We start from the raw sequence: 19718 nt of genomic DNA on the forward strand, positions 1-19718 counted from the left end.
TGAGCAATTTCGAGCACTAAAACTAGAATAGCTAACTCCATCTTTTGGCTTTCAGAGACTCCCGTCACTTAGGTTGAATCCTCCGACGACATTTAAGGACGGCGAGGTTACGGAGTTGTTATTTTGTTTTTGTCCTTAATGGCGTCTGTCGTCGAAATTTTAGTTCATGTGAAGAGAATTTCGGAAGGTCATGTACTTCTTTGGGAAATCACGTAAAGCAGTAAGTGATATATTTTTATTTACGCAGTTTGATAGTAAAAACAAATAATTTAGATTCTGGAGCAGACTTTCCCTCTTAATGTTTGTTTAAACTTGACTGCTGCGAATCAGCATAATAGCCGAATACTTAAACATCAATTCTCACACTCTTTCTGTGTGGGATCCTTGTATCCTGCAAGTGCAATCTGTTTCCTGTGGCCTTAATGGCACATCATCTATATCTGAATTGTACATTATTATTAAACTTTATGGGAAAAAAAATCAAACATGAAAAATTCCCTTTTTCAGTTTAGTCATCAAGGACTCTCCCGTCTTCTGGCTTATCAGGATATATTCGTCGAACAAATTCGTTGTAAGGCCTGGAAATACGTGTTGAAATAGGGAAAGTGACCTTGGAAAAATTTAGCTGATTAGAATTTCATTTGGAAGATATTACCTTAAATTACTTTGGCTAATTACATCTTTTTTCAGACATGAAAAATTCATCAGAACACTAATGTGTGCCACGATCTCGAACTTTCCTGTACTAAAATGGAATAAGTGGGAGATAATTTGAATAGTATAATCAGAATCTACTTTTTCATCGAGTTCTGTCCGAAGATAAAATTTTGAGTGGCGCTTTTTGCGGGCTGCAAAACCTCTTTCAACTCCAAAGTAACTGATTTAGTTTCTTGTTTACTTTAGGCAAACCTTGAATTTACAATTTATAGATTTCCAGGCCAAAATCGTTATTTTGACGTATTGTCATGTATAGTGCTATTTTTTTTGCTTCGTATGTAATTCACTCTACTCCAGGGTCAGAACAAAAGTTTTAATAGCCGGATTCTACATGAAGAGATCTTGAAAACTCTGCAAACCTGTCAGTCCCTCTGTCGTAGATACATCTATGGTAATTTTGACATTGAAATTTTCTCAGTGAGGTGAGATGACGTCTCTTCTGTTCTTTGAGCCAAATGCAAAACACTGACAGACAAGAAGAAGAAAACACTCTTTCTAGAGCACAATACAGCTTCTGGCATAAGGTTAGACTGATCGAACTTTGTTGAATGATTCAATTTCATAATATCAAATCTAATTTTCATTTTTAAAGTCACAGTTGAGGGATCAGTTTTTACATCCGACTTCCTTTGTGTAATACGCAAAACGAAGACCAAACAACGTTTCAACTCCACTATGATTACATAAACATAAAGAAGTTGAATTAGTTTAAAAGACAGAAGCTGAATAAGTATATGAGTTTGCTCGCACAGGGAATTCATCTATTCGAAATCCGCCTCACAGGTTCATTTATTTTGGTTTCAGTATCAATTTTCTTTGATATTAATGTCCTGGTGTTTCACTTTCCTGCCTACCACTCAGCTCCCTCAGAAACTGATCACTTTCGACCAAATTGTAGTTTAAGGTATATATATTTCCATGTTTGTATCGATTTTAGCGGAAAAGGTTAAAAAGGCATACTGATTTCCCTATGATTTCGTGAAGAGGGTAGCTATTTTCAAAAATGGAAATGCTACAAAAAAGCCGCAATTTTCGATACGTGATCGCAATTCTTGAAAAAATTGAACAGTCGTTAATGAAATAGTGACAAATTTTGGTTATCTGATGTTCGGAGCAACGTCACTTTGAAATCATAAAGGAATTTTACGGCCACTTCGAGTTTGATTGGTTTTTTATCGGCTCTATCTGCGGTGTATTTCAAAATGGCATATTTTGAATGGTTTATTGACAGCTCGACGAGGAAATACACTTTTTCTCGTCACTTTGATGAAAGAATCTTGATCAACACGTCTTTGGGAGTTTGGTTGCAAATTGGCTATTAGCTGAAGTGGACGTAAATATCCCGAATTGTCTCATCTGTTCCCTCATTTTTGGTAGAGATGAAACGCATATTCAGAGATAATTTTATTGAAACACGTGAGTCGTCGAAATTAAATTTTAAGTAATTGACGTTTCTTTAAAAAGATGTCTGTTTCTATATAACAAACTAAAAGTTCGAAAAAATAATATTTATCCGACTTGCGCATCCTTTTTATCGCCTCTACTGGATCACCGGTAAGTTCAATCACATACATTTTTCAGACGGCTTTTTTTGTCGCTTAAACTTATTAACAAACCAATAAGTCCATTTGCGCAAATCATTTGCATAATAACATTACGTGCTCTGTATATTTGCCAACTGCTAACCACTCATCTTAACAAGAAGTGAATCCAGCTGCGATTTGTATCAGTTAACCAGGTTGCGAAAGTAAGAAGATCTCTCGCGCTGTGAGTCCTCTTCTAGGCTTTACATATCCTTATTCTTTGCAATACAACTACGTGATATCAGCAAATTATGCGTATTTTCAGAAAATAAAACCTGACGGAAAATTATTCACACATTTTTTAAAATTAATGCTTTTTTCACACGTTGCGAAGGCGAGTAGCGAATTTGGTGCTGTTCCACAAGCTAATGTGTGGAGGCTCTCGCGGAACCTTCCATATAAGACAGTTTTAAGAACCTCTTCAACCTAGTTTGGTTTCCAGAATCCTTCAGAGTGTTCATATGAGAAGGTGGTAAGGGCAGGCTTGATTACCAACCGCTGTTCTGGAAATGAGCCCGCGTTTTCCTTCGTATCGTTCCTTCTCGAAAAGATCGAAGAAGAGACTCAAGAAAACCGACGGAAACCAAACTTAGGGGGACTAACGCGATTAAGCATCAGTTATCGTTACACAACCAGTTATCAGTTATCGTAACACTAATCTCTGACGTTTGTTTTTTCGTCAAGAGATGATTTAAGAAGATTGTTCAAACTGGTAATTGAGTTGAATCTTGTTAGTTATAATAAAAGAGGAGTAATTAGTTGTGAGCAGCTTACTCGTTTTTAACCATTTTTCTAATAATCAATCAACTTGTAACTCAAAACTCTCGATAGCATTTGTCGATGTGCTCCTAAAATGTGATTTTGGGATTAAACCCTCGAGTGCTTCTAAAGCAGCGACACGCAGATCTTCCATCCTCCACAGGTATAAGATGAGATTGCAGGCGGAGTTCATAAGTATAAGAGTCATTGTCAATTTCGTGGCCATTTTCAAAATCTCGGTATTCCCGTAGATGGTTCGTAATAAAATCACCATCCACGCGGGAACGTATGCAATCAACAGCGCACGGAAAACGAATAACATGCTGTTGACTGATTTCTTGTATCTGGATATTTTAAGGATGTTGGCTTGACGCACAGATTCCAGCTGCGTTTCGTTTTGATATGTCCTTTTCTGTCGTCGAAGGATACGATGGATTTTGATAAAGGCAAGGGAGGAGATCAATAAACACCATGGCATAATAGATAATATTAACATGAAGTAAACTTCAGAAAACCAGATGTATGATAGAGACCATGGCAAGGCAACCAGTCTAACGAGAACGACAACAAGAATCGAGCGCTTGAGCGTAACAACAATTCGATAGCGTAGCTTTAGATGTAACGCCAGGAACTTATCGACGCTAATAAACATCATTGTAAAGAAGGAAGTGATCGAGAGATGACCAGACAACAGATCGAAGAGTAAACCAAGGAAACATTTTGTGTCTTTGTCGGAGGAGAGACTCTTCACGATGTACAATGGTTGCGCGAGCAGCCCCACACCTAGATCTGTTAAGGCCAGACTACCCAGAAGTACTTTAGAAGGCGGAGCAATTGAAGCTGTCCTAAACAAAGATATCAAGATCAAAGTGTTCCCCATGATTGCAAGGATGGCAGATACAATACTGACAATCGATGTGGGAAGATCTAAAAACGAGGAACCAGTTTGCAATACTACAAACTTAAACATGCAGGTTAATTGAAGCGTAGCTGCTGGAGAGGCCGCATTGTGTTCGTTTAACGAGGTTACATTTTCCATGTCGATGGTGGAAGCTTATATTTACGATGAAAATTCGTCGGAAAGAAACCGAATATTTACGTCTTGTAGCGGCCTCTCGGTTTAATAGTTTAAAAGGAGACAAAAGAACTTTGACGGTTCGAACAAAATGATTCTGTTCTGGATTCACCTCGTTTGAATATAAGTTATAACCGAATTGGATGAAATTCTTCCTTGTAATATATGTTTGAATAAACAAGAGGAAAGCTTCGTAGTCTCAAAATTAATTTACAAATGAAAAGAGAGCGCTTGCAGCTGCCACCTGAACAGACACACCGCAACTGGAAACGCAAAAAGTCGAAACATTTCCTAAGTTGAATGTGTTTATTTAAAACTAGGAAGTCGATCTCTCGATCCGGCGTCGAAAACTTTTCTTTGAGGAAAAGACCTATAAAATGTTCAACTGCCAATTGCCTATCCCTTTTTTCAATTGGCCAGTGAAATGGCAAGGTTTTTATTAATTTTACACTCTCTGTGCACGTTGAAGCTTATGATGGAAAATGTATCAAACTTAACTTACAAAATTTGCTGTAAAATTACTTTCTCAGTAATTTCACCCTTTTTTTTATGTTCATGTTCGTCTAATAAGAAAAAAACCCGTATACTGGCCAAAAACAAAGGTGGATTGTTGAACAAACATCAAATGTGAAATGAACAAATAAACTCGAGTACTTTGTTTTATACTAGGAAATTAAAGAGCCCAAAATCATTTATGAAAAAGGGTTGTTGTATTTATACTTTTATTCATTTATTTACTCATTTGTGTCGTTTATTTACCCATAATATCTTTTGGCCGTTTCTTAATCTTTCCCGACCGTTGTGCTTGATCTTGTAGAAATAAATTCCAGGTTACCTGGTTTCCGCCAGAGTTTCAACGTTACATTAAAACTTAGCGCCGGTAAAGGAACATCCGGAGGAGATGAAAAAGGGTCCCTTGAAGGAAACTGCCCTTTAGTTTAGGACCTTATAAGAGTGTCCCCAAAATGGCCCTCTACCCTAAATATATGTTTCTCTCTCCTTAATTGGAGGGAAGCTGTTATTTATGCATCTATTTAAAGCTTATTTGTAATCAATTTTTGTTCTTCTTGCACAAAGCAACTGGCGTTGCTACGGATACCGTATTTTCATAGGTCTTGGTCTGCGAAAATTTGTGCGTATTTTTTCTTGTAATTATGCATCTTTGTGACGTACTTGACGTTTCACTGTTTCACTTGGATTAGTTTCCTCTGCCATAAAGGCTCAGTTCAAACGTCAAACTTCACATGACACGCACTAAACTGAGAGAATTAGGTTCACGTTTGATTCAGTAGAGTTCGTCCAACTGAATTTGGATCGACCAATACGTTCTGTCTGTCTGTTTCGGACGGATAGAACACGTGAAGATCACATCTGTGGGACAACCGTCAATCTGTTCATGAATCGAACCTAATGAATAAATTACAAATGCTTTATGTGAAATCCCGCTGACCTAAAGATTCGTTTTTGCTGTTCTGAACTTGGTTCGACGATTTATGGTCGACGTTTGATCCAACGGTCGAACTTTGCCCGTTGGGGCCGACCAAAATCGTAAGTTAGTTCGTCTCATTTGAAGTTCGACGTTTGAACAGGGCTTAAGCCAACTCCGCTTACTGAGTCTTAAATTATTCATATGAATTTTTTTTTCTTTTTATGCCATAGGGCATTACTTATCCGTTCTGGCAATACATTTCTTTAAGGCAAAGAACGAGACCACATTTGAACTGATTGAAAAGGTAAGCGTTCTTATAATTTGTTCATTAACCTAAAACTCGCTCGCCAATTAAAGTTGTGAACAACAATAACATCAACAAGTACCTGTGTAAAGCAATAATCTGATATTGTTTTGGGCAAAGGTCTGACAGAGCTGGACTTGCCCTTGTGAAGACCGTTTTCGAAGGACTGCAAAGCTGTAATAATCATGATAAAAACAAGTTTTCTTTCGTACAAAACCTTGTATTCAAATTAGTTTTATCTGAGGTAAGGAATTTTTGACGACTAGGACCCAAGACAACCTTTAGCAAATGAGTTTTTTTTCCCTTTTTCCCCACAAGGAATTAATAAGTCGAAAACCGACGCTTACATAAGGAGATCTCGAAAAAAATTACCACAACCGATCTACTATTAAAAGTTGTTTAAGCGACACACCTGAGCCGAGGGTAGTCCCTGGAAAAACTTGTTGTGAAAATTGTGTCACATTATGGTGACTGAACGCTAACTAGCATATTATGGGTCGCAATATTCCAAAAATATGCATTTTATGTGAAGGGTAATTTAAATTCAAAATATCAGTGTTACATGACGTAAATAATTTATTGGGACTGCTTCCACATCTTTTCGATTACTTTTTTTTAACGAAAAATTAGCCTTGGTTTCAGTCTTTCGTATTGGCCGTAAAAATCGCTCATTACCTGATTTTAGACATGAAACTATCACTTGGTTAATTCAATTGCGTTGTACTGCGCGGGAGATCTAAGGTTCGAGGTCAAAATAAACACTGGGTGCCGTAAAACAGTCTAACTTACCGAAATCCAACATAGGCTGTGGTTTAAAAAAAATAATAGACAACGTCAGTTCTTTACAAGTGGCTTGTTTGAAGTAAAAAATTATAATGTTTTGTGTAAGCTGTAAACCACCTTAACTGGTCACAAAAATTAACACTCCGATAAAACGTTTGGCCAAATTTAAGATTGCTTCGAGCGTAATTTTACTTAACAATGGGTACACGTTGCTTTAGATACCATCTGGAAAGGTATTAACAAAAACAACAACAGGGGAGAGAGGAAAAACAAGCCAAACTCTCTAGGATTCTCAAATGGCGACCGTAAGCCAAAGTCCCGTTTCCACGTTCTCATTTTATTTTGGTAAGAACCATTTTGTTGCAGAATTCAGCAGACATAAACAAGCATTGCTATGTTCTTTTTAATAAGTTTCAGGGACTTTCAGTTTAGTAAAACGATCGTGGGACTCGGGTTGAGAGAACAACTTTCTTAAAATGTACGTGTTTGAGTACGAATACTCGTTTCCTTTGCGTTGATTAAATAATGGCTTTCACTAAAGACAAAAATTTCATTAATACTTCCATTATGACATGGCCTATTACTATTCAGGTTAAGACAATTTTTTGCCAGATGGTTTCTTGCCAAAGCTGGTGGCTTCCATTCTTTACAAGCTTAATTTTTGTGGCAATATTTTTAATTATTGTTCTTGGGAAAAAATGTCAAGGCTGCCCAAATATTGTCTCATTGGCTCTTCACAATCTTCACAATCTTACCGGATGGCACTTCAAAACATATTATTATAATTGAAGTTTTTTCATTGCAAGAATAGTTTTGCCTAATTTTAAGCGATAAGGTGAGTCGGGGATGTTTACATGTAATTCCTAATAACGCCATATAAATAAATATATATATATAGTGTTTCATTTACGATAGATGTTTTCCATTGGTGCCACAACCGAACTTTCGATTATACGTGGCCATGCAATTTAAGAATGTGGTTTAAGAAACAGCTTCTCAACTCACCTGGGCGGTTTTTCATGAAACTTTTTTAGCCGCGATCTAATTGTCGTTTTTCACTATCTTATCTTTAGAATCATTAATTTATGATTGATTTATCGACACGCTTCACTCAGAAAGCCTGCGAAAAGGGATTCCATGCAAACAAAGACAAGGATATCCCGGTAACATAGTTTTCCTAGAACTGTTTGATAATTGTTATTCGTATGGTGAGTTGGTATAAGACAATTGTTACCTGGATTTTGGTATCGTTAACGAAACGAAACAACGAAAATAATTGTTGATGACCCTCCTGTGGCCCAGAGAAAGATCTCCTTTCCTTGCTGCTTTGAACCGTGGAACACCATGTTGGTTCCTAACAATCCAAGTTCATTAGTGCGAAGATCACTCTCATATTCATTTATTAATCCGCAGTTTCAATATGCGACATCCAAAAAAATATTACAGTCGTTTATTCATCCCTAAACACGAGTTTATTGCGAACCAACAAAATGACCAGCTCCAAGTTGGCTTGTTAGCTCAGTTCGTAGAGCACTGCACCGATATTACAGAGGTCATGGGTTCAACTCCCGCACAAGCCTATATTTTTGTGGGGCATTGTTCTCACTACCGCTTACGTAGTGCTCATCACTGCGAAGATCACTCTCATCTTCGTTTGTTAATCCGCCGTTCAAATATATAATATTCACAGATTTTATATGACTACATTCTTGGAATGATTGCCTTTTTTTAAAATTCCTAATCGGATCCAGCGACGATTTTGCTAAAATAGATATGAAGAGATATACAATTTAATAACTGCAAAGGACGATATCTCAGAATGAAATCACTAGAATTTACACGATCATAAGAAATACTGTGGCTTAACGTTTCCTTGGGGAAAGGACGGACGTCCTATCTAAACTGGACTGCGAGCACTCCCTCTTTTTCAGCGGAGCCGTCGTGGAGTCTAAAAAAAAAAAAATTAGCGAAAAAACCAAATGGTGACTAGTGCGCCAAGCAAAACACTGGGAGTAAGGTATCACTCCCAAAGTTCTTCGCGGCGCGCTAACAATTTTTTGTTTCTGATTTTTTTTTTAACTCGTGCGACGAATTTCGCAGAAAAGGAGGGTTTTATCGTAATCTATATCTAAATTGATGCGTTTTCGTCCGGAAAGGCATACTTTCAGATTCGTTTTTGGTCCTCACTTAGACTGAAACACCCGAAAACGAAGCCTTTCGTCAACAGTTACAAAAGTGATCTGTTGTAAAAAAGCATCTTTTTGAAAACCATTTTCTATTGTGAACAAATGGAAACGAGGATTTTGAAAACGTTGACGAAAAAGACTTCAAGTACAGCAGCCTCAGTCTGCGTTTTCGGGTGTTTTGTGTGGATTCAGCATAGACGAAATTGCATGAAAATACGCGCGTTTTCAAATGTTAACGTATTAATTTGGGGAGTCTAGAGCAAGATGAAATTGTTAATGTGGTTGATAATATTTTGATTGATTTTGCCTGAGACGGAAATGGGCACTTTTGAAGATGCTTTTGTCTGGTCGAACCCTAAGTCGAGCCGCATTTTGCACTGATTACCGGAGTGCCGAGTACATCCATAACCTTAATTGGACATTTAGTATGAGTTATGGAAAATGTTCAACATTGTGTACACCGAAAGCCACCTTGAGCTAACTCACCTGCCTACATGTGGAGATGAAGCTGTTAATTGTAAGCGCAAATTGATGAAGGAATTAAATGAGACTACTGAACCTCAGCCAACACTGACCAACACCAACAAAATAGTGTAAAGAAAACGGGAAAAAATCATAAGTAGGTTATTTTCTGGGTATTACCAATAAGGACCTCAACTCAGCAAAATATACGAAGTAAAAACGTAATGGAGTAGATGTTCTTAATAGATACTAATCAAATTTAAATATGCAGCATGATTACTCAGTTTGAAAAGTGTTATCATTTTAGGCAAATTAAATGATAAAAGTTTGTGTTTCAGAAGGCTGTTTCCATCGCTGACTCTTTTTCCAAGCGGACGTCCATGACAAAAGCAAGATGAATCCAGAAGGACGCCGACAACTAATTTTTCTGTGATAGGAATTAAAGTTCGTTTAGCAGTACCACTATTTATTGTCTCCTGCTGCCAAAGCAATGAACACCATGCAGCACGAGTCATATTCCAACGAGACGGAAAATTCCACAAGGCTAACAAGTCTATTTAAAGAGACAAAAAAAGTTGAGGTTGCAGTACTGTTCTCTCTTGCGATGGCCATCGTTGTAATCAACAGCTCAGTGTTTTATCTCTTCTTTAGGAGGAAAACTCTGCGAACCACTTCAAATTATCCACTCTTCAGCTTGGCTGTTTGCGACTTCTTCTGTGGTTTTATAATCATTCCACTTTTCGCATTCCTAGTTTTCACGCCGTTGATACAACCCAGTGGATCGATTAGGTTTTATCTTGGATTTGTTTTGACTGTCCTTCATAACTTTGTGGCCATTTCTACTGTATATCACATCGTTGTTGTGACAGGAGAGCGTTATTTGGCAATCAAGGCTCCATTTAAACATCGAGTACTTCACAAGAAGAGCATTTTGACGGTTTTAATAATTGTTTGGCTTTCCTCGCTTGTTGTATCTTTTCTCCCTTTCACATGGATCAGTAAAATACATCCAGTACTTAAACCAGAATCCTCAAGATACGCACTCTCGTTTTCGATATTCTGTATTGTGTTTGCTTTAATTTTACCTTACATCTTCTTGGTCTATGCATTCATTGATATGTTCAAAGGTATCAATAGAAGATCGAAGAGTCTACATCGGAAAAAGGGTGGCGGGGTGCTTATAATTCGACGTTCAACAAGCTCACGTAACCGGTCAAGTTCTGAAGGCAAGTCTTTGGCACTCTTCGCCATGATGGCGTCTGTATACCTGGTATGTTGGTTCCCCTGGTTTGTCTTGTTTTTATTGCACCAGCTTTCGGCCATTGACTCTTCTAAATTGGTTGTACCTTCTCAAGTGTCACTGATCATCAGATATGCGACATCTGTAGCCAATCCATTACTCTACACCTTCATGAAAAGGGACTTCTTTCAGGCTTTTAAGTTTGAATTCAGCAGACACCGAGGGTCAGCAATTCCTCTTACCGATTTACGCGGTCAGCAAACGTCGAGGGAAGTTGGTAGCTCTATCACAGAATGTCGGGAGCATCTTTACGAGAGTGCGTGTTGAATATCTATGAAAGTATATATCAAGGATCCCTTGAAGTTCCTGGAAATCGTCGTTTCACGGGGAATCAGTAAAGTTTTGTTTTTGACCGGTAATTTGAACAGTTATTTAATTTGGCAATGGTGGATGGCGAAGAAAACTGTATTCATTTCATACAACGCTAAGTGGTATTTCAATTGTTACTTTCATTCCGATCTGCTGGAACTACTGCTACCGTCTTGTAATGTTATGACTGCATCTCGTCGTAAATAAGGCATCAGAAAAAATGCTTCGAGGTCGAGCAGATTTAAAGCGAGAAAGCTTAAAAGATAACGAAAGATCCTAAGGAAAGAAAGACACCAGCAATTACCTCAGGGATATAACTATTGACATACTTGCTTATGATTACATATCTAATCTTCAAGAGTTGGATCGTGGGATTCGCCTTACTACGTTCTCTTCATTTTCACAACTGATAATTCACGCTTTGCCTACTTACCTAAAACAGTGGGAAAACTGAAAAATAATTAGCGAAGGACTGATATGATAGAAATACGACGATATCAAACAGAGATTCAGTCATCTTCTGATGAAGATTTTCCGCAGCAGACTGCCGTGGATCAAGAATCGGTTTTATCGTCGATTCGCCATCTCAAATTGGAGAAACTATGTTAATATGGTGATTAGTGGTAAATGGGAAATTAAGATTTTTCAATCTGAATAAAATTGCATATCATGGGTGTTCGCTTGAAAATTATTCGCCACGACTGAGACGCAAATACAGTTCAGCATTTGGTTCCCTTGGGTTCCTTGAAAAGATATCATCCCACAGCCCAGACCATAACATCGATTTAAAATTAGCAGTTAAATCAAATTTAAAACAAATTTGTTAAATTTTCAAAATTGTCAATATAGCATATTATTTTCAAGGTCCCATTTTTGGGAGCTTTACTCGGGAATCGAGTCAAACATACTTCTAGCCTGCTTGGCGGGGGCTGATTTGTTGACAGGACTGGTTGTTCATCCCTTTGGAATCGCCTCTAACGTTTAGATGGTTTACGGTACTCAAATGGGATATTTAGATTGTTTTATCATAAACTCTTACTCCAATAGACTCATTCGCGTCAGGTGATGAAAAGGTGATCACTTTGCATAACAAATTTTCAAAAGGAAAATCTAGAATGGCTAATTATAACCACCTGATTTCGTTGATATGATGATTTTAAGTAAAAAATTCAAGTTTTTTTTATTCTTCTATACCATTACCTTATCTCCTTTCATTTCGTGCTCAAACTTATTTACAAACTATGCCATATAGCGAATGGACACGAATCCCTCCATGTGTTGAATTGAACTTATTCTAAGTTGGACCGAGCTAAATTGAAAATAAGAAAGTAGGCCTGCTGATTTAGACGCCGAGCTTAATTTCCTACAGTGAAACTTTCATCTTATGTCAAGTTAGTGCTCAAAATTTACAAACTATGCCATATAGCTTGTAGATGCGGATCCCTTTATGTGTTGAACTGAAATTATTCCAAGTTGGACCGAGCTAAATTAAAAATAAGAGAGTAGGCCCACTGATTTAGACGCCGAGCTGAATTTCCTACAGCGAAACATTTATGTTATTTGTTGGGCTTAAAGGTAGTTCGGCGTTTAAACCAATCCTAATAGTCTTCTTTATTTTGTGTATTTATGGATGTTATTGTGCACTCATTCAAAAGGAAACATGAAAGACAAAAGCTAATCAGGGAACAAAACAAATCTTACTGTAAACTTTGTTTCCAGTGAGGAAATAGCAGAGAATACTTCTTACAGCTTGTATGCTCAAACCCTGAATTTTTGCTTCTCGGAAAAAGTTGCAGACAGCAAAGCACCAAAATGCAAAACTTTAGAGGGACAAAACCGTTTGGAACAATTTATTCACTGTCATAAAATTGATCAGCTTCTCAAAATTTTACTACATGACAGTGAAAAGGACCTTTGACGTTCAATCTTGTCTTCTAAATATTCCAAAATACGTTTTTCGAGGAAAAATTAAAAATTGCAAAGCGTCGAGGAAGAGAGAGAGGGAAAGGAAGAGAAACACATATATGTTAGCTTAGGTTGAAAATAGTATAAACACAGTTAGCTACGTTGTCTCAACAGTTTTTCCATGATTTTTTATTTTAAACAACATTGACACTTTTATTTAAAAAATAGAGGTGGGCTCCAGAAACCGTTTTTACTTCATTCGTCGCCATTAAGAAATAATCATATAAATCTGATCATATTTTGATATTTTAAGGTATGACCTCACAAAAGGCATTCTTGACTCAGCCTATTAGTTTTTGTGATAACCGGATTAGCAGTTGTTTGATAAGATATTGTTCTCTCTTCATGCTAAGCGTTGTAGTTTCCGCCGTTCACTGGCGTAAATGGCCAGGTTACCAAGTTGTTTTCAAATGGCGGCATCATTGGAACGAGTACTGAGGAGAACAAAGAATTGATGGACAACTCAAAGAATTTCAGAATGAAAAAGGGGTAAAAGAAAGGCAAGTTTTTTCAAGATAGACAAACCCTGCTACATACCATTCAACAGCCCTTATACTTCACAGTGCGATGATAATCTCGCCATGAAAAAATATTGCTTGTACGTGTGATCATTTGGAATAGAGTACTTGGAGGATGGAGGGGAAGGGAAGCAGAGGCAGGAGGGAGACCTGCCAGAAGGGGGGAGAGGAGAGGGGAGATTGTAAGAAAATTGCATTAAGAGGGATAATAAAGAGAGGGTAGGGCTCATTAGAACGTTTATGGTTCAGCGGCATGAAAGCTTTTAGATCTGTAAACGATGCTGGAAACAGTCCAAAGCGCGCATAGATGCATGTTCAGTAACTTATCTATGAAATAACAGGCAAAACGAAGACCACAGAACCAAAGGCGATAAAGGGTACTATTGTTTATTCGAAGCAAATGTTTCATTTGGTCATGTTACATCTCTATCGTCTTAATATTAGAGCTAATATACACAGCATAACCGCCTTGTGTAGTTAGATCTCCTTGTCGTCTTTCCCATCTTTCCAAAGTGCGACTAATACTAAGATAAATAATGAAGAAGGGTTAAGTTAAAAGGCATTATATGATTTCTAAAAGGCTCTTCTGAAACATCTTTTTCCTGCATCGCCTAATTAATCGTTAAGAAGGACTTACATAAGGCACAATAACGTACGAATGCAAAAGGTATGAAAAACTTTCATAAAATCCTAGCATTCTTTTGCTTACATTTAACGTTGATAAAATTTAAACCTGGTTCGAGAAACTCCAATTAAGTCGTGTAAAAGTCAGAGATTAACATCGAACATACCGCAACAAAAACCAGCGAAGAAGTTGTCTTCGTAATCACTCTTAAAATGCCTCAAGTTATCTGTGATTTCATGATGTATCATAATCAGTTATCCTATTTGGCGTGTTAAAAATTTCTCAGAAGCTTGCCATACCTGTGATTAAAAAAGCACCTCGTACACGTAGTTATCATAGTCCCTTCCGACTCCGTTCCAGCAATTAGTGGACGGACCGTGTACCTTGTAAGATTCTGTGTCAGACACCCAACACTCGCCGTAAAACTGGATGGCGAAGTATTTCTTGTTTTTCTTTTTGGCAGCTTCGTAACACTTCTCGACTACAAGTGAAATTAGAAGCAAAAAAAAAATAAGAGCGATGCACGATCAATGATTTACTGACGAAACAGGAAAAAAGACGAGAGAGTAAAATTGCCCCTGCCTTTTAACCCTGTCACTCCCATGATCTTACTAGTAATTCTCCTTAATGTCTACCATACTATTCATACGATGATAGTTCGGAGAATTTGGTATTTAATCAATTAACAAAATAGTTTTCCGTAGTGTCATCACCTGTCTGCTTGATATTGAGGAATTTATGGAAGTCAAAGGGTGAATTGCTATCTTATAACAACATGTGCGTTTGGCTCTAAGTTCTGTCTGTTCATATCTATGCGCTTTCATTTGAAATCTAATAAAGTGAAAATGAAAAAACGAAGTATTTGCAAGATTATGAAAAGTTTCCTATTCCAATAAGGGAAGGGAGCGCTTAAGACTTTTACGTCTGCAGTTTCACTCTCTTAGACTACATCAGGACGATAAGAATCATTATGCGCATGTCTATGACAGTATGCTTCTCTCAAAAGCTGCCAAGATAAACACGAAAATCTTCGCTCTAGTCGTTCTCTCATTACACCATCACAAACACCTTCCCGTACTGACCTGTCATTTAGGGCAAACCACTTTGAATATGACAAACCTGTTTTCTCCAGGTGGAACCAGTCGATTTGTCCCCGAAAATTCTCCAGCATTGTCATGGTGCGACCATCACCAGTGTCTCTCCAACAGCCAAGGTCCCGCCACGGTGCGAAACGATAAACAAAGTTGTGAATTTTATCGCCAACACCTACATCGTCAAATGAAGATCTCTCTTTGAGACTGTTTATTATCTATCACCGAGGGGGGGTTGGTCAGGGGAGTTTGGTTGTGTTACGATAAAATTTACCTGATCCCCCTATAAGACTCTGTAATACTCTTATGATAATATCCCCCCCCAAAAAAAATTGGTAGTCAATTGACAGTACATTCTCTATTGTCCCCCTTTATACTCTGTTAACGACGACTGATCCGCTTATGTTCCCCCTAAAAGTCATGTGACCCACCCCTCCCTCAAAATAAAGAGTCCTCTGACCCTCCCTACGCGATAAATAGAATGATCCCTTCAGAGATAGTCATCCCCTAACTCGTTGATAAGTCTGGTCAAGCAACTTTGCGGACAGATCAAGCTGTTTTGTCGCCGGAGAGGGTATGTGGTAAGTGAAAAACCTGAATGACGGCTGTTAAGAAGGCTAAAGGAAGCTCTTTCAAGTGACTGAGCATCCTTGGATTCAACAATACCCATCAGCTCAGACGACATATCGTGACAGAATTGATCAGAGCCTGTGACGCTGATGGAAATGAAAAGATGGCTTTTAGAGAATTAGAGACCTTATCATTCAATTGTGCGAGCAAAGGAACAAAGTACGTATAAATCATATCTTAATGGGTGCTGCGCTGTGTAAGAAGCAAAGTTAGGTTTTGCTCCTTTGACTTATTAATTTTTAGCTGTCTAATCTGTAGCACAGAAAAGTGCTCGGCAAAGAAGCCTTATGAGATTTCCACGTGATCAAAATGAGCAACGTAGGATTTTTTAATCCTTCTGGAAACTCCAAATATGGCAGCGACCTTGAATAACCTAAACAAGAGTAACAACAACAGAGCTTTTTCCAATTGAGTGTCGTAAAACAAAAACTGAAGTAATCACAACGGCCAATCAAGAGAAAGGAAAATACCTTTACGAGCCAATGAGAACCCAAAGAAAAAACAAATGAACTACCTAAAGCGCGGGAAAATGAGAGCGACCGACTCGTGATTGGTTTAAGTGTTGCATTTTTTAGGTTTAGAGAGTGGTGCGAGTTTTCTGGACCAATCACAGAGCGAATTGAAGGCAAACAAACAATCCCGGATTACTTTCGACGCTCAAATGAAATTCTTTTAAGGCTTACATGTGGAGACTCCGTCTCCTCTTGATCCTCTCTTGAACTTCATACTCACCGTCAGTACAACCTTTACCGGCACCGTGTTTATTATACGTTGGCCGAGGGCGGTCGTCCCCCCAGCACTCTCCATAAAACTGCACCCCGAAATACCGATAACCAAGCTCGAACGCACGCTCTGCACACCTCGTCACCAGCGATCGTAAGTTGTGCCAATCGATATTTCCTCGGAGGGAGGCATACATGTTGTTTAAGGCCCTGTCTTCTTGGGCGTCACGGTAACACCCGACCTCAAGGATTTGTGGAAGGCCTGAGTTTATAGGAACAGAAAAGTTATATGAGGCAGCTATATTGTGTTCATAGAATAGTGTTATTTAGTGCTGACTATAACACGGCGTAATGGTCTGTTAATATTGGCCTCATGATTAGTTCCTCTTTTCATATGTGAGCATACAGGAGGTTATATGTATAGTATTGTATAAACTGAATCAGAACTAAGTGCAATAAGTCACAAAATGACCTGCACATGATATATAGGTAGAGAAATAATTCTCGCAGCTGAGATACAATTGGAAATATTGGTTACAAGAAGCTCTAAAAAAAATTCAGCTTCGATCGTCAGGGTTGGAACCCACCTTCCCGGAGGGCGCTAACACTAACTGAGCGACCATTCAACCTGGACACAGAAGACAGGAAGAGCTACCTAGTGGAATGTCCGCTTCAAATTACTATTTTTAAAAATATCTATATTTCTCCTTATTTAGACACGTCTTAAGGAGCAATCTCTTTGCCTGTGTCCCCCAAAGGAACAAAAATATTCACTTAAGTTATGACGTAGAAGTTTCCTTCACCTTCTTGCAAGCAGCTGACACCGGCATCCCGCTCATGACCACAACTGTTCTCGCCCCACCCCTGATGGGGGCAGTCTGTAAGAGACTTTTCCCTTCCTGTGCACATCATCTTACTCAGCCACACGGGTCCAGTCCCTTGGCCAAACTTTGCTCGCTTTGCCTGTAGGATGAATATTTGTGTTAAGCTATTGCAAACTACGCCTAACGAGCTCGGAATCAATTTATTGCAATTGAATTAAGCGTGGAAACGCACCTACGATAAGAGACCTTTGATTTTTCAAAAGAAACCAATCACTATTCATCGCCTTGGGGGATCAGAGGATTTTTGTTCTGTCGCAGTAAAATTTACGTGATCCCTCCCCATTCTAATTATTCCCCCTCACTGAACGTTAGTTTTCCTTAGTCCTCCCTTTAATCTCTGTTATCGATGACTGTTCCCCCACCGTTCTCCCCCTGAAAACCATGTGATCCCCCATATTCTTCGATCTACCCCCTCCCCTGCCCCCTCGCAGGCGATGTATAGTGAATGGTATTGATCACTAAACAAAAACCTTGCCTGATAAATTGCTTTAAGGAAACCCATCTGCTCACACACCACTGTAGCGTCCTCAAACGACCATTCATCATCACAAATTGTGCCCCAGGTCCCTTGGTGCTGTACTTCCACTCGACCTTGGCCCACGTACGTTGCATCAGGCGGCTGTACAAGCCGAATGACATCTTCTGTGAATAAATTGAGAAAGACGAATTTTTAAGTATACTTCGAATGTCTTTCCCGGAATCGATCCCTGTAACTAGAGTATGATATATTTATAACCATATTTAGCCTGGTCTGGAATTTTTCGTCAAAAACAGATCGACGGACATGCGGCCAGAAGAAGAAAGGGAAACTGCAAAAAATTTTTTTCAACGCTTTCGACTATCGCTTGTGATAGGCTTTAAAAAAAAAAGAAGGTAAAGGAGTTTATGTCCCAGTTTAGTCAAATAAACTCCACCCGATATGACGATCAAGAAAACTAACTGTAAGCTGTTTAAACCGAATTTTTTCAAAACGTGGCAGGCAGTACAATAGGCCGGTAGTAATGTGGGTTTTTGCAGCGTGTTCTCTGAGATGATAAACAGTATGAGAGGCAAACCTTATGTGACTACTTTTATTCTAGAAATTTTTTTCTCCCCAGTGACCCGTCTTTCCCATTAGGTGTTACCCTTTTTTAACCAATTTCCAACTTTATCAAAATCAAAGAATAACTGTCTTATGTGCAGTAGATTTCAGGATTGGTTATGAACTCAGTTAAGGTTAGTTAAGACGATACTTACACGAAATTCCGAATTTTCCTGTTCTACAATTCTAAGTACATTCTAATTACATGCCTCTGAAAAGGAGTTTTAACGAAATGAACACTTACCTGAAAGAGCAGCGGGAAAAACGAAGAAAATAAAAATAGCGCAATTCATTTTCAAAGACTATAGGACACAGAATAGAATTGAAGGCGGAAAACAAATTAGGCTAAATTTTTGATGGGTAAATAAAATTCTGTATTTAACTTTTCACACGTCAGTTTGTACAGACATCTGCCTGTGTGAAAACACTATTTAGAATTGAGTGGCACAGAAATGTTGTGTTTGTTTTTCATTAAAAATCGGCTCGTTTATATCATTACTGAATGAAGTTGAATTTTTACTGTGAAAGAAGGAAGAAAGCGTTGCAGTTTATTTGAAATAGTCTTGTTTCCATCCTCATGGGTTTAATTATATATAGCTTAGACTGAGAGTTGCTTAGAAATACGACTGGAATCGATCTTTAAAACTTGAGCCTCTAGATGTCAAATATGTACAGTCGATACATGAAAAGTCTGAATTTGAAGCTCTTAAAACAAACTTGAAGTCTTACAGTACCCTTTTCCGATTTCCGTTTCTAATTTATATAGTTTACAAAGCTCCAATGATTTTCTAAGAAATGTCAAACAAGGAAGACCGAACAAAGACAAAAATTGAAAAAAGTACTTTTGAAAAAGTGATAAATCTGGAGGAAACACAGTGCTTTTATTGATCAATACTTTTGGTCCGTTTAGTTTGGTCACCATTTTACTGAACTTGCTTTGTTAAAAGGATTTTTGGTAAAATATGAAATAAAAATCTCGGACTTAAAAAAAAACTGTTGTCAATATTTCTCCCGAGCACAAACAAGCTTAAGGTTATTTTAGTGGTAGCATCCCCTGCATAATCTGCTTGTTAGGAGAAGTCATTAAAACGCTTGAATCCTCGACTTTTAGTTTCCTTCATCTATAGCAAAATGTTTATCCACAGACAACAACAATACCCCCGATTATTAAAAAAGAACAATTCATGCTGTGGAGAAAATCAAAGCTTTTTTGTTAAGGGCTTTAAAAACTAACATTTAGAGTCAATAAGGAAATTGTTTATTTGCTTGAATATTTGTCACCTTCTTCTTACAAT

At 38.1% G+C, this 19718-nt stretch overlaps 2 protein-coding genes and 1 long non-coding RNA gene across 13 annotated transcripts; 1 reads left to right on the forward strand and 2 right to left on the reverse strand.

Annotated features, from left to right (window-relative positions):
• The first annotated feature begins 46 nt into the window (after nt 1-46).
• Nucleotides 47-11579, forward strand: LOC113682086 (octopamine receptor beta-2R). Of its 10 annotated transcripts, none has more exons than XR_016187611.1 (5): nt 766-873; nt 1015-1241; nt 5794-5867; nt 7724-7813; nt 9637-11579. XR_016187611.1 is itself a non-coding variant. In XM_089209289.1 (3 exons), the coding sequence occupies exon 3, from the start codon at nt 9789-9791 to the stop codon at nt 10863-10865; it is 1077 nt and encodes a 358-aa protein (XP_089065415.1). In that variant the 5' UTR covers nt 511-873; nt 5794-5867; nt 9640-9788; the 3' UTR covers nt 10866-11579. The 10 variants fall into 10 exon arrangements, 3 of the variants coding, with proteins under 3 accessions (XP_089065415.1, XP_089065414.1, XP_027055038.2); XR_016187613.1 differs by having other exon boundaries at nt 9640-11579; XR_016187607.1 differs by lacking the exon at nt 7724-7813 and having other exon boundaries at nt 697-873.
• Nucleotides 5368-7216, reverse strand: LOC149044262 (uncharacterized). Its single transcript, XR_016188030.1, has 4 exons — nt 7211-7216; nt 6280-6349; nt 5950-6041; nt 5368-5541 (listed from the first exon to the last, which is right to left on the reverse strand). It is a non-coding gene; the product is annotated as an uncharacterized LOC149044262 (long non-coding RNA).
• A 2177-nt stretch (nt 11580-13756) lies between the features above and the next one.
• LOC113682093 (neurotrypsin) lies at nt 13757-18806 on the reverse strand. 2 transcript variants are annotated; one of them, XM_027199242.2, is made up of 7 exons: nt 18668-18806; nt 17818-17984; nt 17262-17421; nt 16469-16720; nt 15135-15281; nt 14315-14496; nt 13757-13914 (listed from the first exon to the last, which is right to left on the reverse strand). In XM_027199242.2, the coding sequence occupies exons 1-6, from the start codon at nt 18714-18716 to the stop codon at nt 14321-14323; spliced, it is 951 nt and encodes a 316-aa protein (XP_027055043.2). In that variant the 5' UTR covers nt 18717-18806; the 3' UTR covers nt 13757-13914; nt 14315-14320. The 2 variants fall into 2 exon arrangements, with proteins under 2 accessions (XP_027055043.2, XP_089065417.1); XM_089209291.1 differs by having other exon boundaries at nt 17818-17981; nt 18668-18760.
• Between the last annotated feature and the right edge of the window lie 912 nt (nt 18807-19718).

Source organism: Pocillopora damicornis, chromosome 6 (genome assembly GCF_964200805.1).
Source record: "Pocillopora damicornis chromosome 6, jaPocDami1.2, whole genome shotgun sequence".
Taxonomy (NCBI): Eukaryota; Metazoa; Cnidaria; class Anthozoa; order Scleractinia; family Pocilloporidae; genus Pocillopora; species Pocillopora damicornis.